The 27,682-nt window shown below is 44.9% G+C and overlaps 2 protein-coding genes across 3 annotated transcripts; both read right to left on the bottom strand.

The window, feature by feature from the left end:
* Window positions 1-4,286: 4,286 nt before the first annotated feature.
* Window positions 4,287-22,653, bottom strand: Nsun4 (NOP2/Sun RNA methyltransferase 4). Of its 2 annotated transcripts, none has more exons than XM_021660007.2 (6): window positions 22,497-22,653; window positions 17,003-17,337; window positions 14,915-15,069; window positions 11,062-11,222; window positions 6,394-6,518; window positions 4,287-4,707 (listed from the first exon to the last, which is right to left on the bottom strand). In XM_021660007.2, exons 1-6 carry the CDS (start codon window positions 22,587-22,589, stop codon window positions 4,431-4,433), a joined length of 1,146 nt encoding a protein of 381 aa, XP_021515682.1. In that variant the 5' UTR covers window positions 22,590-22,653; the 3' UTR covers window positions 4,287-4,430. The 2 variants fall into 2 exon arrangements, with proteins under 2 accessions (XP_021515682.1, XP_021515683.1); XM_021660008.2 differs by lacking the exon at window positions 22,497-22,653 and adding an exon at window positions 19,283-19,417.
* LOC110563059 (sperm head and tail associated protein-like) lies at window positions 19,585-22,483 on the bottom strand. Its single transcript, XM_060379804.1, has one exon. The coding sequence runs from the start codon at window positions 22,288-22,290 to the stop codon at window positions 19,585-19,587; it is 2,706 nt and encodes a 901-aa protein (XP_060235787.1). The 5' UTR covers window positions 22,291-22,483.
* Window positions 22,654-27,682: the final 5,029 nt, after the last annotated feature.

Raw genomic sequence — 27,682 nt, 5'->3', positions numbered from 1 at the left:
CATATGATTCTCCAACTCTAATTCTAAGTACTACTCAAAAACAAACAAACAAACAAACAACCCTTGAACTCTAAAGTCATGGGTATAAATGTTCTCAGCAGTGTAACTGATGACACGAAAAACTGGAAACAATGGAAACAACCCTCAACTGGTGAATGAACAAAGTGTGGTTTGCCTGTGGGATACAAGTCAGTGTCAGAAGGAAAGAAAAATAAATCTGAGACACCAGACTACACAGAAGACAAACACAACTGTAACATGCTATATGATTCCATTTATGTGTGCAGACATCTCCCCAGGTCAGGTTAAATGACACCTAAGACTTTAATAACAAAAGACAGCAAAGGCACAGGCAAACACCACTACTCGAGAGGCAACCTATCCACAAGTTCCCCACACAGACCACACTCCAAGAGTTTTACTGTTCTCTGATGTTTTGATGCTTTTGGTTTTTTGAGAAAGTCTCACTATATATATATATATATATATATATATATATATATATATGCCTGGCTGGCCTTGAATCATTCATGATCAGGATCCTGCCTGTCTCCCAAGATTGCAGGCTGCACGCACCACCACCCTGGCTGTCTGTTTTATTCTGCCCACTGGTGACTAAACCTTAGTATACATGCCAGGTAAGTGTTCTATCACCAAGCCACATCCTTAGCCGTGTATGTATATAGTATTATGCATATATTTACGTATGTATTACGTATGTATTTATTTATTGGTTTTTCAAGAAAGGGTTTGTCTGGAGCCCTGGCTGTGCTAGAACTCTGTAGACCAAGCTGACCTTGAACTCGAGATCTGCCTGCCTCTGCCTCCCAAGTGCTGGGATTAAAGGCATGCTTCACCACCACCTATCTCTAGCCCTGTAATTTTGGTTTGGTTTAAGTTTTTGGTTCTTTGACACAAGGTCTCCCCAGGCAGGACTGAAATTTACTGAGATGCTAAGAATGACTCTGAACTCCCGATATTCCTGACTCTACCCACAAAGTACTAGGATTACAGGCATGCACCACACAACAAGGATTTTTTGCTGCGACTGAATCCTGGCTTTGGGAAAGTTCAAATCGGAAGTTCCCAGGAGGGGTTTGGTGATACCCTGACTATGTAATTAAGCCAAAAGCACGTAACCAGTTAGACAAGTTGTAAACCCACAGTAAAGATCCTGGGGTTACCAGATGATGTTTAGACTTTAAATGCTAATGCCCTTATCTTGTTCAAAAGTGACATACTAAAAATCCAGTGGTTCCCCAAACCACTGGATAACTTTCATCTACTCATAAATCAACTCCACATTCCAACCAGTGATAGAAGGCAGACAGCCACTATCTGAGACTTGAAACAAAAGAAGTGATTGAGAACAGAGACCTGTCAGGGACCACCTGTAGGAACTCACCAACTTGCCTCAACTTGCCCATTCCCTTACCTGTGGTAAACATACTGCTTGGAGATGTCAGAGACCACCTGTGGAAACTCACCAACCTGCCTCAACTTGCCCGTTCCCTTACCTGCAGTAAATATACTGCTTGACAGCAGCAGAGATGTGCTCACAGAACCGTGGCTTAACACAAGATGTTTCAGGCCCCTGGCCGAGAAGAATCTGTAACTGTTCACCCACCCTACTTCCTCATCCTGAACCCTTTATAAAAGCTGATTCTGCTCAGTAAAGTTAGTCCTTGACAAGCACCTGTTTGCTTGGACTCCTTCTTTTCTCCCGCCCATCTTTTCACAGGATCAGATTCTCTTCTATCCCCTGAATAACAAGCTCCGCTGGCCAGAGCAGAGACCAGAAGGTAACTTTGGGGTGGGGGGGTTGGGAGGGGAAACAGGGTTTCTCTGTGTTGTCCTGGACTTGCTTTGTACACCAGGCTGGTCTCAAACTCACAGAGATCCGCCTGCCTCTGCCTCCCTGAGTGCTGGGCTTACAGGCATGCACCACTGTGCCTGGCCAGAAGGTAACTTTTAGGGATAGAATTATTTTCAATATCTCTTGATGGCTGTATTATTAAATATAGAATTCACTAAACAGCACATTGATGGATTACAAGGTAATATGAGTAAGATTATATATAATATATTCCATTGTGTGAATATCCAGTTTGTTCATTTTTTTGCTCAGTGACAAGTAGACTGTGTCCAGGCTTTGCTTATGAGCAGGACTGCCATGAACATCCTTCACAGGTACACTGGCATGCCTGTCTGAGTTTCTCTTGAATTAATCCTTAGCACTGTAGTAACTGAGTTAGAAGACAGTGTATGTTCAATTACAGGAGACAAACTGTTGTCCAAAGTAGTTGTGATAGTTGGTCTGAGGTGTCCATAAGACTGAATTAAGGCCTCAGACTGGTGAAACACATCAGCACGTCTATAGGGATGCTTCCGGAGAGGACTGGCACGTGGGAAGGCGACTAGTGAGAAAAAGATCCACCCTGACCTTGAGTGGGCCCAGATGGAGAAGGCATGTGTGGAGAAGGCAACACTCCAGCCAGCACGTCTCTTTCTGCTCCAAGTGACACTGCCTACCGCCCACTGACCTCAGATTGACTGCTCAGCTCTTCAACACTGATTCAGCAGCAGCAGCCTTCCGGGAAGCTTCCAGACGGCAGCACTGGACTGAAATGCCTCAGGCATCCTTGGGAACCTAGTTCTCTCCCATCTCTCTGTGCAGATGGCCGTTCATTGGTGGACTACCCAGCCTCTTTCCAATCCAACACATGCCCTTTGTAACATACACACGTATGTGTGTGTGCGCGCGCACGTGTGTGTGTGTGCGCACCTTGTGAATAACTTGAATATTTTTGGCTCTTCCCCCTTTCTTTACCCCTCCTTTATTGCCATTCTTTTTGTCTTTCATGCCTTCCCTACTAATCCTTATTTGGGTATTGGAAGTATCCATTGAAGGGCTGGAGAGATGGCTCAGCAGTTACAAACACTGGCTGCTCTTCCAGAGGTCCTGAGTTCAATTCCCAGCAAAACCACATGGTGGTTCGCAACCATCTGTAATGGAATCTGATTCCCTCTTCTGGTGTGCATGAAAACAGAGCACTCTCATATACATTAAATAAATAAACAATTATATAAAAAAGAAGTAGACATTGAGAAGGATATTAGCAGAGGTTAAGACATCTCCTTTCTCGAGATTTGTATTATAAGTAAGGGCCCTGGAAGACCTTTCAGATTTTAAATCAAGAGAAGCTAGTAAGATAGCACTCCAGGGAAGATGCTCTGAGAGGGACCCTAACCAGCCTCTATTCATGGCACATAATCGCTGCCTGCTGTTTACTCTATACTTTGTATTGCTAAAGCTGAGAGATCTTTGGTGTCTGGGTTTTGCCATATAGCCTCTTGGCTAGCCACCTGGTGGATATATGTAACCTGCATGCAGGTGACCATAAGCAATGCTGACACTAAAAGATGCCTTCTTTTCACAAACGTTATAAAACAACTAGCATACAAGTCAGCACGTTATATAATGTCACCCCAAAACACTATGTATGAGGTTAAGCTCTGCTACACTGTAAGAATTTTGACAGATTTAGAGCTGGGCCACAGACTAGAAATAAAAACATTTAAAATATCAGGAAATTCCTAGGTGCTTGGAAAGTGAAAGGAGGTAGGCTGCCATTCTGAAGATGAGGAAATCCAATTATTTCCCAGTCACGACCATACCTCTAACAGCTCCAAGGCTGTCACACAGGAATTCACAGAACACCTGCTGTTACGTGAAGAAATAAAGAAACATACAAAAACACTATGTACCAGAAGCAGCTTTTGCAGCCACACCTGAAGGAAAGCCAGAAGCATTCAGCTTAGGAAAGCTTTCTCAACGTAAGAGGATTACCAACAGTTTTAGTTACATATTCCTTAAATGAGATCCTGTGCCATATGGAGACACTTGGGGAGGCTGGTGGGCCTGTGGGCTCATAAACTGGAACTCAGCAGTGTGGGAGGGCTGGAGGCCTGGGCTGGGCACTCTGGAGAGAGTGTTTGGCGGTGTCAGCTGACACACAGAACCATAATGGAACTCAGACTGGTGTGATGTGCCCAACTACAGGCCCTCCCTTAAAGCACTTCAACAACTTTACTGGCTAAATGTTTCTTCCCAAGTTTACAGCTTGGACCATGAGATTATTCACTGATTGTGTCTAAATCTCTAATGAAATAGAAGCCTTGGTAGAGCTACAAGACAGAAGTGAGAGTATGAGTTAGAAACCGGCTGACATACAAAGTGAATAAAGTATAATAAAAATAAAAATAAAAGAAACCGGCTGACAATCCACAGTTGGGCAGCAGTCCCGTTTATAACCCTCTTTACAAAAACGAGCAGGATGGAGACACGCCTTAGGATGCATCTCTTTTGCTGGTCTCAGTTTCACTTCCTCCGACCGCCACTGTCTTCCTACTTCGGGAACAGGCCGACACTATGGCAGCCTTTGCATTTTGCAGAAGTACATAGGCCCAAAATTGGCCATGAGGTTTGGTATTACCAGCTCCCCAACCTGGCAGGATGGGAAGAAAAAGAATGTGTCCGAGAAAAGCTTCCGGAAGTGAGACAGGTCTTCCACTTGAACATTGATGCTGTACTGATTAGCCAGAAGCTCAATGGCACCTTGCACCACATACTCATTCTGTAAGTGTGACAGCGAGCAAGTGGAATAGACAACATGACCTCCCGGTTTGGTGGCAAGGAGTCCAGCCCTGAAACCAAGAAGAAGAAGAAGCAATGACTAATACACTTCTCAGAAGTGTGAGAGCAACCTGGGGCTGAAAACATGAGCAGGGCAGTCCACTACGACGGAGTAGCAGAAGACAAGCTTTCCTCGAGGGGACCTTGTCTTTTCAGTTCTTGCTTTTCTTTCTACTTTGTGAGACATGACCCTGTTGCATAGCACAGAGTAGTCTCCAAGCTGTCACCCTCCTACTTCAGCCTTTCAAGTACTAGGATTGAGCCCATACCACCACACCCAGCTCTAGAAAGCCTCCTTACAGGAATCCTTTGATGGGCCTGGAGAGACTGCTCAGCAGTTAGGAACACACGCTGCTCTCAGTGGAGAGCCCAAGTTCAGTAGCCAGCACCCATGTCAAAATTTCCTATAACTCCAAGTCCAGTGGGATTCAAGATCTTTGACACCTACACTCATATGCACATACCTACACAAAGACATACATGCATACACATAATTAAAAATAATAAAAAATAAACCTTAAAAAAATAAAGATCCTTTGAAGCCTGATTCTGGGTATGAACTAAACCCCGATGCTGCCTGTCAACTGAATTCTCTCCTCAGTCAGAGACCCCTGGCGCTTAAGCTCCCTCCCCTTCGTCTCCTCTTTTTTTCCTTCCTTTCTCTTCTACCTTTTTCTATTTATTTCTTACCCCCACCCCCCACCTCCCGAGGTTTCACTGAGTAGCCTAGGCTGACTTGGAGTTCATAATCTAGACCACACTGGCCTCAAACTCAGAGATGCTTCTGCATGCGCTTCCCAAGTTCTGGGATTAAAGGCGTGGGCCGTGCCTGGCTTCATTCTAGCTAGCTATTCTATCTATCCTTCTTTCTACTGATCTGTCTATCTATTTGGTCATTTAGCTAATTAGTCTTGGTTTTTCAAGTCGGGATTTCTCTGGGTAGCCTTGGCTGTCCTGAACTTGCTTTGCAGACCAGGCTGGCCTCAAACTCACAGTGACCACCTGCCTCTGCCTCCCTGAGTGCTGGGATTAAAGGTGTGAGCCACCATGCCTGGCTTCTCTTTAAAAATAAATAAATAAATAAATAAATAAATAAATAAATAAATGTAACAGTTCCTTTCCTTAAAAAAAAAAAAAAAAAGCTAATTACTTATTTCATGTGTCTGTGTGTGCCTGACTATATGGCTATGTACCACATGCGTGTAAGAGCCCATGGAGGTCAGAAGAGGCATCAGATCCCTTGTATGGAACTACAGATGGTTATGACCAGCCGTGTAGGTGCTGGGAACCAAACCTGGGTCCTCTGCAAGAGCAAACAGCACTCTTAACTGCTGAGCCATCTCTCCAGCCACTTTCTCTCTTTCTCTCAGATAGGGTCTCACTCTGCTACCCACGTTAGCACCCAGGAAGACGCGACTCCTAGACTCAAGCTATCCTACCTCAACTTCCCAAAAAGCTAGACCATACAGCTGACAGCCTCTGACTTTCAAACGTGTGAAAGTCACTGGCACTAAGGGTAAAACGGTGAGGCAGTACAGTTATTATTCTAGAAAGGACCATCTCATGAAGCCTGTCACCCCCACACAAATCTCCAGCCAAGACTCTTCTGTGTGATGGCCGTGGCATGCTCCCAGGGCCCGGGCAAGATCTCAGGTGACTGGGCTCTAAAGTCTGCGATCCGAGACCACGCCACTCACGCGAGAAGCTGCGCCTGCAGCATGGGCAACATCTGCCGCTCCTTCTTCCTTGACCGCTGAAAGATGTTGTTCTCTTCCTCACGCAGGGAGTGGCGGTCTGTGGTGCACGGCACGTCCACCAACACCTGCCCACAGTGCCAAAAGAGAAAGTGTTAGAGCCCCTCGTACACTCTTCTAACTTAAATCAGTTTAGGCCTCCTCCAAGTTTGAAGGTAACCTAGTCTACAGCTTTCCAGGCCAGCCAGGGGTACAGAGTAAGATCCCATGTCAAAAATTAAAATTAGGGGCCTGGAGAGATGGCTCAGAGGTTAAGAGCACTGGCTGCCCTTCCAAAGGTCCTGGGTTCAACCACCTGGTGGCTCACAATCATCTGGTGCCTTCTTCTGGGGTGCAGGTGTACATGCAGACAGAACACTGTATACATAATAAATAAATAAATATTTTTAAAAATTTTAAATTAAATTAAATTAAATCTATGCATGGTAGTACACACTTAGCATTCCAGCACTTGAGAGGTGGAAGCAGGAGAATCAGGACCCGCAGCCAGCCTCAGCTTACACAGTGAGTCTGAGGCCAGCCTAGGTTTCATGAGACCCTGTTTTAAAACAGAAGCCGCATGTAAGTAATTGCAATTATACAGCTAATAGTAACCTAGAAAAAAAAAGTCTTAGTACTTTAAGGCTCTGTCCTTGGCTATTTACTGAAAACATCCAATTTATATCTGATATAGCACTCAATTTACATGTTACATAATAAAACTGAATCAGAATTCAAAATTATCTTAAAACAATGTCAGAAGTGCAAGGCCCTAGGCTCAATCTCCAGCACTGTTTTAAAAAGAAAAAGTAGAGGAGGGGCTGAGTTAAGAGTACTTGCTGCTGAGTTCACATCCCGTCAGAGGGTTCACCTGTAACTTCCAGTTCTAGAAGGATCGTAGTTATGGCCGCTCTCTCTCTCTCTCTCTCTCACACACACACACACACACACACACACACACACACACACACACTGTAGCAAAGGCTGGCCTTGAACTAATTCTCCTGCCTCAGCTTCCCCAGGGATTACAATTGTGCACTGCCATACCTGGTCTCCAGTATTTTAAAGTGAGAACTACAAAGCCACTCAATTTACTAGCAGTCTTTTCTACACTAGGCACTTGACACAGACAACAAATATTTTAAACATCCCTATATGCATGTTTGAAAAAGGTAAAATCATCTTTGGAAAGATATTTTTGGCAAAGTAGAAACACAGAGTAAAGTAAAAATTACCCTATTTTCACCAGGGGATAGTGGTGTACACTTTTAATCCCGCACTCAGGAGACAGAGGCAGGCAGATCTCTGAGTTTAAGGCCAGCCTGGTCTACAAAGTGAGTTCCAGGATAGCCTGGACTACACAGAGAAACCCGTCTCAAAAAAACAAGACAAACAAACAAAGACAGACAGACCAAACAAAACCAAAAAAGACCCAGTTTTCAATATATTCTTTGGTAAACTAACACAGTACACACAGAGTAAGAAAAACAAACAAGGCAAGGCTGACGCCCTGTAATCCTAGCATTAGGAGGTAGAAGCAGGAGGACGGAAAGTTCAAGGTCATTCCTTGCTACATAAGCTAGTTTGGGGCCAGCCTAGGCTACATGAAACCCTGTCTAAAAAGAAAGTGGGGTAGAAGGCAGGGAGAAGAAAGTGGTGGAAATTCTCACAAATCTCTAGGTGGCTGGTCTCAGGAGAACAGCAGCAGTTTCATTCCTGGATGCTGGAGTCCTGAGTCCTTGTGTATATCAACAGAACTATGTGCTTTCAGAGACCACAGGAATCAGTGTCAAATATACCTTTATTTTGGTACCAATATATTCTAGATATTGCTTATCAGTGTCAACTGTGAAAGCCGCTGGCCTCATCCAGTCAAAAGGGTAAAGGGGTCGTACTGTTGTATCACTCTAGGGAACATCTGGAAAGAGCAGAGCTATTCAGCACCGGATATGACAGCAGGCATTGTCCAATGTGTGGAAACCGGCAATGTGCCAGCATGGTGTGCTAGCTGAATCTCAGTCTCCAGTGTGCCTATGATTTCCCCATGAAAAACAACATGGGGGGAAAGAGGCTCAACTAAACATTTTATTATTCAGAAAAAACTTTAACTCAGGAAGGGAGGGAGGGAGGGAGGGAGGGAGGGAGGGAGGGAGGGAGGGAGGGAGGAAACTGTGGAAGGGAAGGATGACTGCCCTGCTGTGAACATGCAAAGTGCTGGACTCTCTTTGTTGTATTTGATGGGCAAATACAGCTGAGAAAGAGTGGAGTCACCAAGAGTCTGAGGCAGCGCTCTCCTCTGCATATGGAGTGTTTAGCACTTCCCTTGCACACAGCACACACAACACACCAGAGCTATTTCAAACACCTGAAGCACTGTCAAACGAGAGGGAACTCATTCTATATTGCTCCACAAGGCATAGGTGAGATCAGTGAGCAGAGAAGGGTGAGCAATGTGACAGGGACGGTAATGTTCACTTGCTGAAGTCTGACACTATCCAAAGCCATTCTTAGCTCATCACCTGTGGGATGGGCGCTGAAAACCTTAAACACAGGTCAAGGTGTAAGTAACCCCCAAAAACCTTCAGGCTAGCAGGTCACCAAGCCAGCACTCCAGTCCAAGGAGACTGATCCCAAAATGCCAGGTCTCACCCATGTGCCATGCAGTCTACAGATTTTCTTTTTTAAAATTTTGGTTTTTCAAAACAAAATTTCTCTGTGTATCCCTGGCTGTCCTAGAATTCATTCAGTAGACCAGGCTGGCCTCAAACTCAGAGATCTGCCTCCTTTTGCCTCCTGAGTGCTGGGATTAAAAGCTGTGTATACCACCACTGCCCAGCTATATTCTTTGTCCATTTTATATATTTGTACAACATATAGTGGTCATAAATCACGTTAAACAAGTGACGTTACAGTATGTAGTGAGAATCTTGTAATTTTGGTTTCTTTAAAAAAAAAACACAGAAATGGGCTGGAGAGATAGTTCAGAGGTTAAGAGCACTGGCTGCTCTTCCAGAGGTCCTGAGTTCAAATCCCAGAAAGCACATGATATCTCAAAACCATCTATAATGAAATCTGGTGCACACTTCTGACGGGCAGACATACACGTAATCAGAACACTGTATACACAGTAAATAAATCTTTTTTAAAAACACAGAAATGTTATGGAAACATGTTTTCGTTTTGCCAGCTGTAGACAGTTTCTGTGAGTGTGTGACCTTTGGAATTCTGGGAACTTTTCAGAGGGTATATAAACGCTAGAGCCCCAGTGACTGGGTTGCTGGCTGGTGGTCGGCTGCTGATGTATGTTAAGCAGTCGTGCACAAAGAAATGAGAGTTAGATATCCTAAAGACCAAACTTGCCCCAAGAAACTCAGTGTTCCTAATCAGCAGGAAGTATTCTGAGGATAAAGTCAACCCCATTCTCTCTGATCCAGTGTTAGGGGGTTGAAAATGGAAGAAAGGATATGGAAAATGTTAGAATTAAAAGGAACCCACAAAGTAGCAAAAATGTACGGTTACAAGAGTATGCTAATTGAAAGAAAACAACGATGGGCTGGTGAGATGGTTCACTGGTTAAGAGTCCTCCTTGCTTCTGTAGAGGACCCAGGTTCAGCTCCCAGAATCCACAGGGATGTACACAACTGCCGTAATTCCAGTTCAAAGAATCTGACCCCTTCTCTTCTGACCCCTGAGGGCACCAGGCACGCGTGTGTACACATATGGTGTGCACACATATATGAAGGTTAAACAATCATACACATAAAAATGAAATAAATAAATCTAAAAGGTTTTTTTAAAGGAAATAAATAACTTTAAAATATTAAGAGTTTCAGCCAGGCAATAGTGGTGCACACTTTTAATCATAGTGCTCAGGGAGGCAGAGGCAGGTGGATCTCTGTGAGTTTGAGGATAGCCTGATCTTCAAAGTGAGTCCAGGACAGCCAAGGCTACACAGAGAAACCCTGTCTCGAAAAACTAAAAAAAAAAAGGTTTTCTCAAACTCTGTCAAAATTTCAACTGATAGAAACCATTAACCAGAAATTTTACTTTAAAAGCATAAAACTAAAAAGGAAAGAACCTGAGGATATATTGATTAATTAAAAAGCTACAGAGGTCAGAACGAACTGAACATACTGCCATTTCTATTAAGAAACTAACAAACTTATATTTTCATATATAAATTACATAAAGGCTATAAAAATCCTAATCCGCAGGAAGAGGAAGTAGATGGCTGTGTACAGGTCTAAAAAGAAAGCTTTACTTTTCACCTGATACCTGATACTCCTGAATTTTGCACTCTGTGTTATATTAATATTCAGAAATAAATAAAACATTCTCATTCACACTCATCTTCGTGAAGACTTTCAAGCAACCCAGTGACTTCAGAAATAAAGTATGCCTAATAACTTTTTCCACACTCAGTTAGGTTCAAATTATTTTTGCTGCCAACTATTTCTAATGAAAATAGTAAAAAATCATCTAAGCTGAACTGAGAACTCTGCAAATAGCTCTTTCTCCAAATCACTCATGGAGAACTGTCTAGGTCCCCAAACAGGCCCCACACATTCAAAAAACTGGGCTGGATCCACCCCTGGGACCATTGATCAGAACACAGAGGCAGAAATCACTCACCCTGTCATAGGTGTCCCCCTCCAGTTCTCCCCACTTCCTGCCATCCCATGAGGTGACTCGAACTTGATTCCCTTTCCTGATATCTTGAGGCACATAACTGTGAAGGACCTTCTGTAGTCTGCTTGTTCGGGAAGTGGAGAGATCGTTGGCAGCTAGATTGCCTGTGGAAATAAAGAGACTTCAGAGGCTGTGACTCAACAGTATATCACACCAACAAAAGGTGTTGATAGAAATGAAACCAATTCTCAGGTATAACTAATAAACACAGACCCCAGAGACAGGGATATTTATTACATATGTGGCTCCAAATCAGTCACTCTGGAGCGGAGGCCACAGAACAAATATCTACCGAAAGGAAAAGTAACTTGACAAAGCAGATCAAGAAAGAGTATTTCTAAAGAAATATGGTCTCTCCCACTAACGGTCCCTTTATTCTGTGACAGGGTCTTATTCTGTAGCCTAGACTCGCTGTGAATTTGTGATCATTCTGCCTCAACGCTAGGTTTATAGGTGTTTACAGGTGTACAGCATACACTAGCCATGCTGATTTACAGGTGTTTGCTTTTGACAGAGGGTAATGTTATTGTGCCTATACTGTCCTCAAACTTCTCAAGCAATTCAGTTTCAGCCACCTGAGAAGCTGGAAATACACATGTGTGTCACTGTGCCTAGCTACCCAATCTCTTTGAAATATCTGCGTCTAAGTTAGGTTTCTTCTGGTGTGATAAATACCATGACCAAAGGCAACTTGAGAAGAAAGGGTTTATTTCAGCTTACAGTTTCTGGTCCCTCATGAAGGGAAGTCAGAGCAGGAAGTCAAAGCAGAAAGCTGGAGGCAGAAACTGAAGCAGAGACCATGTAGGCTCTGCTTACCTGCCTGCTCGGTTTGTTTGCTTCAGTACCCCTGGACCACCTTGCCCAGGGCGAGGCTGGGCCCTCCCACATCAACAGTTACTTTAGAACTGCTGGGACACCTCTCCAGCCTACAAGCAGTTTGGATGGAGACCTTTTCTCAACTGAGGTTCCTCTTCCCAGATGACTCTAGCTTGTTGACAAACAAACAAAACAGGACAATACGTCTCTCTTGGTCTTCGGTAGAAACTATAGGTTATTCACCCAGAATTTACTATTATCTTACTCTTAAATAGCAGAACCCCAACTTTATCAACAGAGGACAATGTACACCAAGAGAACACCTCTCCTAGCTTTCTTTTACAACTAAGTATGACTAAGTCACTAGGTTTGGCTAGTGAACTATAGACACAAATATCATGTGGGGTCTCTGGGAAAGCATGTCTAAAAGGCTAACAATCATTTCCTTCCACCTCAAATCATAATGGGCTGGCTGAAGTTCTAGCAGCTATCTTGTACCATGATTGATTCTAAGAATGATGCCCAAACTAAAGCAAGGTGCAAAAATAAAAACAGCTTAAGTTCTTGATGACTGTGGAGCCTCCATACCCATCCCTTGACTTCCTGGATATTGGAGGCTTTTCAGACAAGCATCCCACGTATGAGAGACACATTTCTCCTTTAAGTTATTTAGTTTTCTTGTCTATAAAACCAAACCTAATACCTTACCATCTTGCATTCTCTCCTTTATATTTAAGTGTATGTACATTTGTGCAAGTATATGCCTGTGGAAGCGAGAAGAGGGTATCAGATCCCCAGAGCTGAAGCTACAGGCCATTGTGAACTGCCTGATGTGGGTTCGGGGAATCAAGAGTTCATACCTGCTGAACCACCTCTCCAACCCACACCCTCTCTCTGACAGACATGAATTTAAGAAATACCAGGTTGATGTTAGTTCTACAATATGTAAAATGTTCCTGAAAGATTGATGTTCAGGCATGGTGGCACATGCCTGTAATGCCATCACCTGGAAGGCTGAGGGAGTACAAGCAAGAGCCTGAAGACAGGACTAAAAAATTGGGATCCCATCATTTGATTTAAAAAAAAAAAAAATCAAGTGGGCTGGTGAGATGGCTGTGGTTAAAAACATTGGGTGCTCTTCCAGAGGTCCTAAATTCAATTCCCAGCAACTCAACCACCTATAAAGGGATCTGATGCCCTCTTCTGGCATGCTGCTATACTTGCAGACAGAGCACTCCTACATCTAAAAAAATACATACATACATAACTATGTGTGCCAGGTAGCGATGGTGCATGCCTTTAATTCCTTGGGAGGCAGGGGCCAGCCTGATCTACAGAGCAAGTTCCAGGACAGCCAGGGCTACCCACAGAGAAGCCCTGCCTCAAAAACAAAACAAAAAAGAAACAAAAAACAAAGGCTCAATGATAAATGACAGGTGACACCCCAGAGGCAAACAGTAACAGAACTATTGCTACTAGGAAGAGGTTTAGTGTCCCCTTAAGAAATATCCCAATTTTTGAGGGCATTCAACACAAAAAAAATCAGACACTCCGTTCTGAAGAAAAGTTGAAACAAAATGAGAAAGCAAAGATGGCTTCTAGTTTTATTTCTGTGGCTGACATTTGTAAGATTTTTACCAAAGTAAATCTGAAGTTCCATGCTTACCCTGATACTCTATGACCCAAACTATGTTCTGGGGTCAAGAAGTCAGTCTGGGATGAAGAAGAGGTGCTAATTTAGTACACCTTGGAAACACTTGGCCCTGCCCACTTCTCTCCTCTGATGGATTCTCACAGCTTATCACAGTACCCACGAGTGGTTCTCTTGCTCTTAACTCCCTTGTTAAACTTGTGCCAACATCTTTTTTCTTTTCTTTTTGAACTTCCAGAGCCCGGCTAAGCTCAGATATGAAAATCACATTCCCTTGTGATAACTTCTACTTTAAGGCTTTAAGCAAATCACTCATGGGCCTACCATGAGGCTAGAGGCTGACTCAAATTGCAAGGCAGCTTTGGAGTAACAAGAACAGAAGGTTCACCCCCAAAAGAAAGGCCCAAGCACATGGCTGGAGAAGCCTGGCTAAGCTTACATATGAAAATCACATTCCCTTGTGGTAACTTCTACTTTAAGGCAAGGCTCACTCCTAAAGTGAGCACTTAGGAATGCCAGGGTTACCTATGATTCCAAGACACATGAAGAGGCCTCAGCCTGTTCCCAAGAAATTCACACACACACACACACACACACACACATATATTTATATATATATAGAGAGAGAAAGACAGGGTTTCTCTGTGTAGCCCTGGATGTCCCAGAATTCACTCTGTGGACCAGGCTGGCCTCGAACTCAGAGACCTGCCTACCTCTGCCTCCTGAGTGCTGGGACTAAAGGCGTGCACCACCACTCAGCACGGGATTCACAATCTTGAGGAAGAAGACACATATCCATTAAAGCTCTGGGGAAAGGGTAATAGCATCAGTGTGCTGACAGGTGATGCTCAGGGCCTGGGTGCACAGGAAGAGGAGTCATCCTGAGCAAGCCAGCAGCAGCAATGAGGAATACTTCCTGGAGGTAGCACGCATGTGCTAAGGCTTGAAAGCTAAAAGGATTTAGATAACATGTCTGGGGGACTCAAAAGAGAGAATGTAACACGAGCAAAGATAGCAGGTGTGCTGGAAGCATAAAAAACTCAAGAGAGGCATATAAAGCTGAAAATAGGGGTTGTCAGTACAAAAAAATGAGACTTTACCTTAGAGACAAATTAGCAAATGCAAAAGGGTAAGAGGACCATGTGATGAATTTATCAGAGATTTAATCTGCCTGCAGAAGCGTTCATCAGCCATTTTTCTTGACCAACTGACAATAAACTTAGATATTATTACCCTTCTGCCCCTGGGACCAAACTTACCAAATTCAGGGTGCCCTGACTAGGTGAAGTGGGGACCCCCACCGCCTAAGACACCATGCCACTGACTTACGGCAACAGCCTGTCTGAAGCAATGCCAGTGTTTTCCCCCCAGGAGCTGCACACAGGTCGAGCACAGTGTCTCCGCGCTGCAGACCGAGAGCCAGGACAGGGAGCAAGGAGGCAGCATCCATCAGGTAGTAGTCCATGACACCCAGGCTGCCAAGTCTGGAAGAGAGAAGACCATCACACCTACCGGGAGCCCTTTAAGGCCAGTGAGCTCCACTGAGTAAAATGATTTCTCAGACACTCCCTCATTCGTCTATACAGTATCCACAGTGCTCATTCCTTCATCTATCTATATAATATCCACAGTGATTAAAAAAAAAAAAAAAAAAAAAAAAAAAAAAAAAACAAACTAACTAAGATCAAGGTCTCATGTAGCCCAGGCCCAGCTCAAGCTTGGTATGAAGATGAGAATGACACTGAACTTCAAATCCTCCACCAATAAACTGTGGAATTACAGGTTTGTGCCACCACACCTGGCTTATGCAATGTGGATAAAACCCAGGGTTCTGTGCTTCCTTGGTAAGCATTCTACCAATTAAGCTACATCCCCCACCCCTCAGCAGTCCTTCTCAAAGTAAATCAGTTTACTCCATATTAGCCCCACCTTAGCAATTCCTTCACCGAGTCACACATACACCTCAGGCCTTTCAATTGCAGTGCCTTCTGTTGTAACACTCTTCATTTAAATATCCCTAATGTGCATCCGTACTTCTAGAAGGCATTGCCTCAAGCTGGCCTCTACAAAGCCACTCCCGGATTAGTCTGTCTAAACAACAGCCTTTTCTTTCTACCACTTTGTACCTCTTTATTTTTGGTTTTTCAAGACAAGGTTTCTCTATGTAGCCCCGGCTGTCTTGAAACTCACTTTGTAGACCAGGCTGGCCTCAAACTCACAGAGATCCTCCAGCCACTGCCTCCCAAGGGCTAGAATTACCATGCCCAGCTCAATAATTTTTTTTAAAGCAATTGTTCCTCTCTTTGTGTGTTTGTGTGTGTGTATGTTTCCTTTATTTTCCCATATTAGAATGTGGCTCTGAAAGGGCAAAGATTCTGCCTACTTTGTTCCCCATACTATTCCTAAAACCTTAAAGAGTACTTAGTACACAGCAGAAACTCAAGTTTATTGGGTTATACATTAATATACAAAGTACTTCACTGATTCAAAAAGAAGGGTCATCAATTGTTCGCATGTTCACATTGGAACTACCTGAATTGGGCCTGATGAAGAAATCAGAGGCTTTCATTAGGCAAAAATAAATAAAGGGAAGAACATTCTAGGCAGAAGAGAAAAGAATGAATAAGGTACAAAAGCATAAAACTCAAAGCTTCTTTAAGAATTAATGAGAAGAGCTGGAGAGATGTCTCAGCTGCTCTTCCAGAGAATCCAGCTCAGCTCCTACCAAACACATGGCAGCTCACAACCTTCTCCAGAGCTCAGAGCTTAAGAGCACTGGTTGTTCTTTCAATGGTCCTGAGTTCAATTCCCAGCAACCACTTGGTGGCTCACAACCATATATAGTGAGATCTGGTGTCCTCTTCTGGAAGGCAGACACACATACACTATAAAAGTAATAAATCTTAAAAATATATATATATTAACAAGAGGACCAAGAAATGTGAGAAAGCACAGAACTGCAAACATACAAGCCCACACAGCTCATAAAAGCCTCATGGTGTCTCTTCCCTCTCTCCTCCTTAAGCTGTCTGGTTCACTGTTTTGGGAATCTGCTAAAAGCAAGAGTCCTTAAATATATATATATATATATAACACACACACAAAACGTCACCGATATTATCAGGCTACTCCTAAATTCATGAAGCTTAACTGCTTCATAAACTGCTCCCTCAGCTCCTGAGAGCCAGGCCCCAGTTATTCTTTGCACCTCAAATACAAAAGAGGGCAGATACTGTTTCTACCAGGGTGTTGGCAAAGGAGATAGTGCATGCTCGGCACGAAGAGAGCACCTCATCTCTCTATAAACACACCAGAAACACCAACAATCCTGATCCGTATTACAGAGGGCAGGAGCTGAGCTCTTCATGCCCACCTATAGCAAGCACTCAGGATGACCCTCAAGGTTCCAGGTCCTACCTGGCAGGAGGGAAGCGGCTGACATCCCCTCTGGAAAAGGTGAAGCATCGAAGGTTTGGGCTGCAATCCAGGGACTGAGTTGGAGAGAGGCCGCTCTCAGGCTCCAGCTCCCGGTGAGAGAAGGCTTCATTCACAAAGTCTTTGGCACTCAGCTCCTTCAGCTTAGCACTCACACTATCCCAAGCAGCAAAATTATTGACCAGTGCACCGTACTTCTGCTCTGAGAGAAGACTGACGCGGATTGATGGCCAGAGATCCCCAAATTGTACACTGTAAGTCATGTCAAAATTTTGCAGAGCAAGACGACTGGCGGGGAAGTGTGGTTCTGTGGTAGCCTAAAGGAGAAAGAGCAAGCATATTAATCTTCGCAGTCTAGACTCTCTCTCATCGTCTGACTTAGAAACACCACAACCCAAGCAACTGAGGAGGAAGGGCTTTGTTTCAGCCTACACTTGCAGGTGACTTCCACCACTGAGAGAAGCCAAGGCAGGAATTCAAACAGGGCAGGAACTGCAGGAGCTGACACAGAGCCTGTGGATGGGTGCTGCTTGCTGTCTTGCAAGGCCTGCTTTCCTATAGAACCCAGGACCAACAGCCCAGCACTCACCATGTACAATGGGCTGGGCCCCCCTCCCATCAATCACTAATTAAGAAAATGCCTTACAGCTGGATCTTATGTGTTGCAGGATATTTGATCCCACTGTGAACCTTGTGAACTGTAAAACCCTGTTTAGTTTAGTTTGGTTTGACTGAGTCCTAATATACACCTCTAATCCAAGAGCTCTCTGTATACTGGATCTAATAAAGCTAACCTAGGTCAAGAGGCAGAGCTAGAAACTAGCTGACAAAAATTAAAGAGTAGGAGGGATTTTGAGTTGAGGGGTATTTAAGACAGCATGGAGAAGTAGAAAAGGGGCTATTAGCTCAAGCTCTGGCTTTAGCTTAGGCTTCAGCTCCACAGCTCCTCAGCTCCCTGGCTTTTTGGGCCTTGGGTTTTTTGGCCTTTTCCTCCTGGGCTGTCAGTTGAGCTAGTGAGCCTTTTGGGTTTTTCCATCCAGACCTGAGCTGAGAAGGAAGGTCAGCTGGGTGCTTTCCCTGCCTCTCTGAGCTAGCTGGTTTTCACCCCAGCATCTGGCTCCTGAATCCATGTTGGTAAACTAGAACAGTTGGGATTTTCTTCACTGTTCGTAAAAACACTTAAGGAGGCATTTTCTCACTTGAGGTTCCCTCCTTTCACATAACTCCAGCTTGTGTGAGGTTGACATAAAACTAAACAGCATATCTACAAATACTGCAGAGCCCCAGGGCAAATTCAAATCCACTCAGTATTCTCTCCTATCTTTGCATCCTGCCTCTGCCTGCCAAAGGAGGAACTGGGAGAGAGTGAAGAGCTAGCCTTCGTATCGCTGGATTGGGAAGCGACACAGTCAATGCTAGGCACAGTGGTGAACACTTGTAATCCCCGCACTCAGCAGGCCGTGGCAGGAGGATCTAGAGTTCAAAGCTAGCCTTGGGGCTACAAAAGCAAATCTGAGATGGGTTACACATCAAGAGGCTCCTAGTGAGGTGGCTAAATGGGGAAAGGTCTCGACATCAAGCCTGACTACTTGAGTTTGGTCTTTACAGGGTAGAAGAACTGACTCCCCTAAGTTGTCTGACCTCGCCAGGTGTACCACAGCACATATGTGCGCACATCCATACCCTTAACAATAAATAAATGTCATTTTAAAAAAGTCTCCTATAATCCTACCACCTAGGCGTTAGAAGAGTCATTCTTGGCTACCTAGAGCTCAAGACAAATTGGGATACATGAGAGTCTATCTCAAACACAAACACACACACAAAACACAAAGAAGAGTCTCAAAAAATAAAAGAGGGGCTGGAGGTTGAAGGCCTAGCACAAGCAATGCCCTAGATTTGATAGCACTGCAAAGGAGGGAGGGGGCTTATCGGATTCCAGGGAGAACTCCTGAAAAAAACTGTGAAGGCCCTGGGGAAACTTGAGGCTTACAGCTTTTTTCAAGACAGGGTTTCTGTGTTGCCCTGGCTGTGCTGGAACTCTCTTTACAGACCAGGCTGGCCTCTAACTCAGAGATCTGCCCACCTCTGCCTCCCTAGAGCTGGGATCAAAGGTGTGCGCCACCACGCACAACACTTTTCTTCTTTATAACCCTGCTTTCAAAAACTCGTTAAGAGAGCTCTACAGCAGCAGTGCTCAACAGGATACAAGATATCAACACCACCACCTTTCACATCTGAGGGAGCACGAGAGTCACTTACCTAAGATGATGCTGTGACTAGGCAGCACAATGCACAGAACCACAGAGATTGGAGATTTCCCAGACCCCAGGAAGGCGGAAAGAGACAGTTCACAAAATCACAAGGTAGGGATTAAAGCAGACATAGGATGACTGCTCTGGGCTGGCAGTGAAGGACTGAGATTATTAAAGAACTGAAGACTTCAGAAGAGAATTCCACAAGTCGGTCCTGGCTGCAACAACTGAGATACTATTGTGGCAGTCTTGTTACTGCAACTTCTGCCCTAGTCTAGGTTTTTGTTTCGGTCAGAACTTGTGTTCTGGTCATTTTTTCTTCTTGTGGGGACTCTTGCTCCGACCATGACGTTTCTTATGCTGGGGACTCTTGCTCCGGCTCTGATTTTTACCACCTTTAGGACTCTTGCTTTTCTTCCGACCTCTGTTATGGTGACCTTTCTCACTCTGGGCCTCCTTGATGATCGGGGAGGTATTCTCACCGGGTTCCTGAGTAAGGCTTTGGAGAGGACTACTACTCCGGCTCCGGCTTTTGCTCCGGCTTCGGCTTTTGCTCCGGCTTCGGCTTTTGCTCAGGCTCCGGCTTCGGCTCCTCTGACTCAGGCTTCCGCTCCGGCTTCCGCTCCGGCTTCCGCTCCGGCTCCGGCTCCCGCTCCGGCTCAGGCTCCGGCTCTGACTCCTACTCTGGCGGGTACCCCTCCTTTGGGGACTCTTGCTTTTACTACGAAGCAAACTCTTATTCTGACTTTTTTGTTGGGTACACTGGCTCTCGCTTCTACCACATTCACTAATAATAATGGTTGAACTACAGCTTGCAGTAATGCTACAGGTGGATGTCTTGGATGAGGGCAAAGAAAAGCCATAGGGAATCTGGGGAGGATCTTTGTGTGGGACTGGAGAAGCCACAGCATAGGTATGAAAACCACAGGGAATAGTATTGGGGCAAAGCCGAGCTCGATGGACAACAGGTAAACATCGGGGGTCAAAGGGTGTTCTCAGAGGGATAAAAGAATAGATGTGGGTGGAACAAGGAGGCACCGCAGGCTTGCTGGGGGTTGGTGGTGGACCCCTGGGGGCAGAGTAAGTGCCACAGGGAGGCACCACGGGTGGGGTAGGACACTGAGGGAGAGCTGTAGAGTGATTTAGGAGACTGGAGAGTGGGAATGAGTGGGTGGTGGGGGGAATCACGGAGTACATATGGGTATTGCAGGGGGACACTGGAGGAGGTCTGCGAGGAGTACTCTTGGAATATCTAGTAGGCAAGAGAGAATTGCAAGGCAGGCAGTGGGGATAGCAAGCAGGGGCAACAGCTTTGAGGATCTGCAGGCCCACAGCAGTCTCTTGGGGAAGTTCTTTTGGGCAGGGACTTGAAGCAGTTGTGATGGATGGCTCCACAAGAGGACTAGAGAGGCCAAAGGACTGGGAGATAGGCTGGGGAGAGGTGTTGCTCTTCTGGGACTTAGGATGGTCAAAAGAAGGGTGGTGGAGTGTGTTGCCCAGGGAGCGACACCTGTAGGGAACACGTCGTGATTCTGTAGACTTGGGGGACTTCACTTGAGGCGGGACTGGGGTAGGGACAGGGATTTCACTATAACCTCTGGGTGACGGAGGTGGAGCTAAAAACTGGCTGCCCAGGGGAGGTGGGAAATAGAGGGAAGGGTAAGGACACTGAGCAAGAGGTGGTTCCGTGGGGCAGGGAGGACCAGAAATTACAGCACCCGGGGTTACCAAGAGGTAAGAGCTGCCCGCAGCCTCCCACGACAGAAAGGACTTGTGGAGACTCTGAGGCTGAGGTGAGCCAAGAGAACCAGCACTCTCAGGCGGGAGGTTGATAACACAGTATGGACCCCTAGAAGCAGCTATCTGGGACTCTGGGCAAAGATGAGAATAATGAAAAGTACCCTGTTGGGGCGCGATTGGAGAGCTAGACATGCCTGCCTGAGAAGAAAGTGGAGGGCCACAACCATTTTCCCCACCAGACACACCAAGCTGTGGTTTAGGTTCACAAGAGTCTGGAGGCTTAGGGTGGCCGTGGTAAGGGTTGCCAGCGGGTTGAGAAAGAAGAGGATCATTGTAACTTCTCTCCGAGGACCAGTGGGAGATCATGGGACCAGTTCTGTGAGAAATGGATGTAGAGGTTTGCAATCTAGATTCCACAGGTCGGTAAGCAAGGGGAGGTGAAATTTTAAGGCCAGTTATCAGGGGCTTGTGGGTAAGAAGAGGTGAAATTACGGCGTAACTTCCCTGGGACACTGGCATAAGGGAACTGGCAAGCACAGGACAAGTCTCCAAGGATATATGAGTGAGTTGAGGGGAGGTTACTGGGCTGTTTCTGGGGGGCTGATGAATGAGAGGTGGGGAAGTCACTGGACTACTGTAACAAGGGTATGGAGTTGGAGGACATGGCCGCTGAGGTCTTGGGGAACCGATCAAGTTGCAATAATGGTTCCGCTGATGAGAAGCGGGTGACCCCTGAAGGCTGAATTGGTCAAAACTAGGGGATGAACTAACCGGCTCTTGGCTGTACAGCCTTCCTAGGAGTGGAGAAAAGGGTTCAAAAGAACATCTCCCCTGTGGAGGTGGGGGGGAGGACAGTATGGGCTGAGGTGGTGGGGAGGGAATCCGTCGGGGTAAGCAAGGAGAGGGAACGGTGAGGCAAGAGAAAGGCTCTCTAGAGTAAGGAGGGTTGGTAAACCTTTTGCCTGCATTTGGAGAAAGGCCAGCAGTACAGGAAAGGTGGTCGTTCAACTCTTTCCTGGGTGCCAAAGGAACCTCGTGAGCGAAAACAGGGCTAGATTCTTTCCGGCAGGACGAAGGAGACCCAGAAGGGGAGGGGTAGTTGTTAGGACCTTTTGCTAGGGGTGAGGGTGCAGGGGCTGAAAGCTCAAGGAAGAAAGGAGGGGAAGAGGTCATGGGACGGGAGGGGTTAGGGAAAGAGGGAGGAAAGAAAAGGAGAAAGAAAGGGTGGGAAGGGCAAGATAAAGTTAAGCAAGTAAAAGGAACACGAGGCGACATGACATCACCGAATGAAGGGGCAAGTGATGACTTAACAAAGAGGGGCGGGGTCAGGAGGCTGCTTATGTAACAGGAAGAGGAGGCAGAGGTGTGACAACAGCTGGGAGAAGGTTACGGTCCCTGGAGTGGGCGTCCCGAGTGCAGCTGTGAATGGCAGAGAACACAAGGGCTGGACTGTTCCTCGAATGCCCCCCGCCAGACCTTACCCATTTCTTCTTATACCGGTGTCGCCGCGGGACCGGCCTGAAGTCCGCAAGTTTCAGCAGCTTCCGAACACCCCTTAATACGGGCGCAGCCATGTCAGCGGGCAACGCCAAATAACTCCGGCCGGAACCGCAGCTGCGCTCCCGCGAGTTCCGGGTCGGACTGCGCGCTGCTTAGAGTAACAGCGGCAAAAGGGAGGAGCTAGGCTTGCGGCTCTCCAAGGTCTCGGGGCTCACAGCCCGGCCCCTCAGGGAGAACCCGAAGCGAGGGCTGTGAATCTAAGAGGCTCCCAGGACAGGCAGGAAAAGCCTTCTGGGCTCAGACTGCATGGAGAAAGACACCAAGGTAGAGCGAAATTAGACTGTGTACAGAAGCAGAATTTCAGGGGAGCCGTAGAAGCTTCCGTTTCAAGATCTGTTCTTTGTATGTTCCTTTTCAAAACTATGTATCTATTTTTTTTTTCCCCTTGAGGCTCCAAGTTTGACTCCACCATTGAGGATTCCAGGGAGAGAAAGGAGTGATCAGTATTTTTAGAATTGATCGTCTGGCCGGGCATAGTGGCATATGAAAATAAAGTACTGAAAATAAAGTAAGTCTTGTTTAAATGAGCATTTGAGTTTCAGAATTTTAGCTAACCAAATGAGGCCACGATGGCTCATGTCTTTAATCCAGCATTCCTGAGACTGAGGCGAGTGAATGTCTTTGAGTTAGTTGGTCTATGGTCTATGGAGAACCATAGAGTTCAAGGCCAGCCAGGACTATATAGTGAAACACTGTTTCGGTTTTTTTCTTTTAATGTAATCAGAAGAACGCTGAAATGACTTTGCTACTAGTTGCAGAAGTGTAATATCCTGAGAATTAAAGTATAATGTATAGCTCAGGAGCATGCATGCGCTAAGATCCCTCATACCAATAACATACCAACAACAACAACAACAACAAAACCTATAAAGTTTAGAATGGTCTTTGCTACTATAGGAAAATCAATTCCAACTTTACTGGGCAGAAATCATTAACATCACCATAGATAAATATAATTATATTGCCATCAGCTTGGTACAAGCTCATTTCATTCCTACAGATACATAAAATATGGGCTGGAGAGATGATTTAGTGGCTAAGAGCACTTGTTGCTCTAGCAAAGGTTCAGTTCTCAGGCTCACAACCATCTGTAATTTCAGTTCTAGGAAATGTGATGCCTTCTAACATCTGCAGATACCAGATACTCACATGGTATACATACATACTGCATACATGCAAGCGAAACACTCAGACAGGTAAATCTTTTGAAAGAAAAAAACAAAAAGATGTAAAATAGTCTAGTCAATATAAAATAAACCAGAGGTGTATGCTGGCTCTACAATGAACAAATTGTTAGCAATCTTCATTTGCTTATTTTTCCAAACATGTCTTACCTCAATAGACTGTTAAGAGTTATTATTTGTACTTATTTTACAACAGGATTTATTTATGTAACTCAGGCTGGCCTGAAACTTAATTTGTAGTCAGGCTGGCTTCAACTCCCAACAATCCTCCTGCCTCAGCCTCCCGAATGCTCAAAGAGTGGGGATGTGGGCCTTGTAAAATGGCTCAGTGTGTAAAAGCACTTCCAGGAACCACATGATAGAAGAAGAGAACTAACTCCCCAAATTGTCCTCTGACCTCCACAGGAAAGCCATGGCATGCTCTCCCCTCCCACCACCAATTTTTTTAAATTTAAGAACTAAATGGGAAAGCAAAAGAGGAAGGGTTAAACCGAATCAATCATTCTCATGGTTTCAGGATCTTTTGGTTATAGTTTTACAGTGCTAGTGATATAATCTAAGACCTTGTAGTTTATTGCTGAGCTATAGTCATCCCCTTCATACTCTGAAGTATTGAAAGCCCTCCAAAGTCTGTCTACTCAGGTGTGATGGGCTAGAGGCTGGGAAAATTTTGTCATTGTATTATTTGTTTATTCATTCACTCACTTGTTCATTTGGTCTTTTACAAGACAGGGTTTCTCTGTGTAGCCCTGGCCATCCTGGAACTTACTTTGTAGACCAGGCTGACCTCAAATTCAGAGATTTGCCTGCCCTCTACCTCCTGAAGGCTGGGACTAAAAATGTGTGCCACCACTGCCCAGCTTTTGTTTTACTTTTCGTTTTGTTTTACGGAGACCCAGTAAAATAGCAGGTGGCTCAGTAAACTGCTTACTATGCAATCATGACACCTGGGTTCAGATTCCAGCACCTCATCAAAAGGGATGGAGAAGTGCCTCATCAGTTAGGAGAGCTTATTGTTCCTGCAGAGGAACTGATTTCAGCCCCCAACACCCACATAGGGTGGTATAACTCTAGTTCTAGGTGAAGAGACATGCTCACCTGGCCTTGCTAGGCACTACACTCACATGCCCTAATACACACTTAAAAATAAAATAAACAAATTTCTGCTAAATTACTTTGTGGGGACAGAGTATCACATCTGCTTCTTCAATCTGTTGAGGTATTATCAACAACTAAATATTCTTCTTTGATATTACACCCAAACTTGACAAATAACAGTTCCCTGAAAGATTAGTGACAGAGTTAGAAGATTCTGAATTCTAACTGGGTATATTTCCATGCCCAGTTACATTAAAACTCACTGATTTAACCATCTCTTGTATATACTGTGGGTTATTTGTAAAGTAATGGGTCACTGAATATGCAATCTTCCAAGTGTTTCACAGTCACTACCTCAAAAAGAAAATGGGACATGTGTTGTGAGGCTTTTCTTAGGGAGAGATGAATAAGCATCTCTTTACTTGAGATAGGGCACCAATGAAAGACCAAAATAATTCTACACAAGTCAAGTTTGGTGAGCCAATGGTTTAGTTGGGTTACTTACAGGAGCATGAATGGAGGGGGATTGACAAGCCCATGAACAAGTGAGGACCATTTCATACTGAATCAGTATTTCTTTTTTGTTTTTGTTGTTGTTTTCGAGACAGGGTTTCTCTGTGTAACAAGAGCCCTGGCTGTCCTGGACTCACTTTGTAGACCAGGGTGACCTCAAACCCACAGAGATGCACCAGTCTCTGCTTCCTGAATGCTGGGATTAAAGGCGTGTGTCACCATGCCCGGATTGGATTGGTTTTCTTATTTCCTATGTGCATTCCAAAGGCTAGAGGAGGACATTTGGTGCCCTCTTCTGTCGTGCTCTGTGAGACAGGGTCCTTCACTGAGCTTGGTGTTAGTAGTTTATCTGGCAGCCCTATTATGGTTTTTGAGGCATGATCTTGCTTTGTAGCCTGGCTTGGCCACAAATCTTTGATCCTCCTGCTTAGAAATCGGATTACAACATCTACCACCACACCCAACCAAAGTCCATCTGTCGTTGCTGTCACCCCCATCCCTGAGACAGTTTCTCTGTCCTAGAGCTCACTTTGTAGATCCTCCTGCCTCTGCCTTCCGAGCACGGGGATTAAAGCCATGCGACACCAGCATCCTTCAAGCAGTCGTTCTTAAACAGAAGTGATTTTGTCTATCCCTCTGGACATCTGGTAAAATCTGAAGATATTTTGGATTGCTACAACTTCATGTGTTTCCAGTATCTAGGATACTGCTAAGAATTATCCAACTCAAAATATCGTAGACTATAGAGATGTCTCAGCAATTAAGAAAGCAAACTGAGGGGCTCAGAAGTTAAGAACACTGTCTGTTCTCCTGAAGGTCCTGAGTTTAATTCCCGGCAACCACATGGTGGCTCAAAACCACCTATAATGAGGCCTGGTGTCCTCTTGCATGTATGCATACACGCAGGCAGAATACTGTATACATAATAAATCTTAGGAAAAAAAAAAAGACTGCAAACATGGTGGCTCAGGCCTTTAATCCCAGTACCCAGGGAGGTAAGAGGCAGGCCAGAGTTCAAGGCCAGCCTGGTCTACAAAGGGAGTCCAGGACAGACAAGGATACACAGAGAAACCTGGGTCAAAAAAAAAAAAAAAAAAAAAGAATTCAGACTGCTCTTTACAGAGGACTGCGTTCACTCCCAGAACCTACATCAAGCAGATCAAAAACCTGTTGTAAACCCTGCTCTAGAGACCCTGATCAGTCCTTTGTGTGTGATTTATATGCACACCTCTGCAGGCACCTGGATTGTGTACAGACCAAAGTACAAACTGAAATAATTGACAAAGAAATGTCTGCCATGGTGGTGCACACTTTTAATTCCAGCATTGTAGAGACAAAGGCAGAAGCAGGTGAGTTTGAGGCCAGACTGGTTGACATTTTTAGGTGAATGCAAGCGCACACGTGCCACATGTGTAGCAGACAGAAGGAAACTCTTCAGAGTGGGTTTCACCATGCCTGTGGGGATCTGGGGACTGAGCTCCGGTCGTCAGGCCTCTACCCACTGAGCCGCGTTGCAAGCTCATGTAGTTCATTCAGGCTGAACTTATGATCCTCTTTCACCTTCCATGTGCTGGGGTTACAGACATGAGCCACCATGTCTGGTTTCTTAGATCAGTGTTGAGTCCTTTAAAGAACTGGTGAAAACTGCCAGGTAGAGGTTACAGCACAGCAGAGGCATCTATGGGTTTCGGATGTGCTGTGATGACCTTTTCACCTTCTGGATTGGTGGAGGAAGCTAGTGGTCTATGAAGACTTCCCAAAAGGGTCTACATGTAGTCCCATGAATGTTAGAATGTTAGGTCAGGTACAGAAGTAGGCACTAAAGGTGGACCAAGGTCATCTGTCTCTAGACGGGCAACATTACATTACAGCTCTTCACAATCACAGTCCTAATCAGTCTATTAACCTTGTAGAATCTTTAACATGGCCATGGTTTTGGTTTGATTTCTTGGAACTTTGAGTCACACCATAAAGTTCATCAAGAGCTCACAAGACTTGGTTACAACTCAAAATGTTTCCATCCTGTTAAGTGTAGGAACTGTTCGTTTGTAGCTATCCAGTAGTTTTTGCCTAGCTTCAGCATTTTCATTTGCAGTTTAGAATTTTGCAAGACTCAAGCATCCTCTAAGTAAAACTCTGGATATTTCCCTTTTTCATATAACACAATTATAATAGTTTAATAATTCTAAAATCTAAGTGATAATATAGGGAAGTACACTATAAAGTTTCAGCTTTGCTGAACATTTGAAATTTTATTAAGATGTTGAAAAAAATTTTTTGAGACAGTGTCTCACTCTGTAGTCCTAGCTGGC

The sequence above is a fragment of the Meriones unguiculatus genome, chromosome 3 (genome assembly GCF_030254825.1).
Source record: "Meriones unguiculatus strain TT.TT164.6M chromosome 3, Bangor_MerUng_6.1, whole genome shotgun sequence".
NCBI classification, from domain to species: Eukaryota; Metazoa; Chordata; class Mammalia; order Rodentia; family Muridae; genus Meriones; species Meriones unguiculatus.
This window is presented reverse-complemented; position numbering and strand designations above follow the sequence as displayed.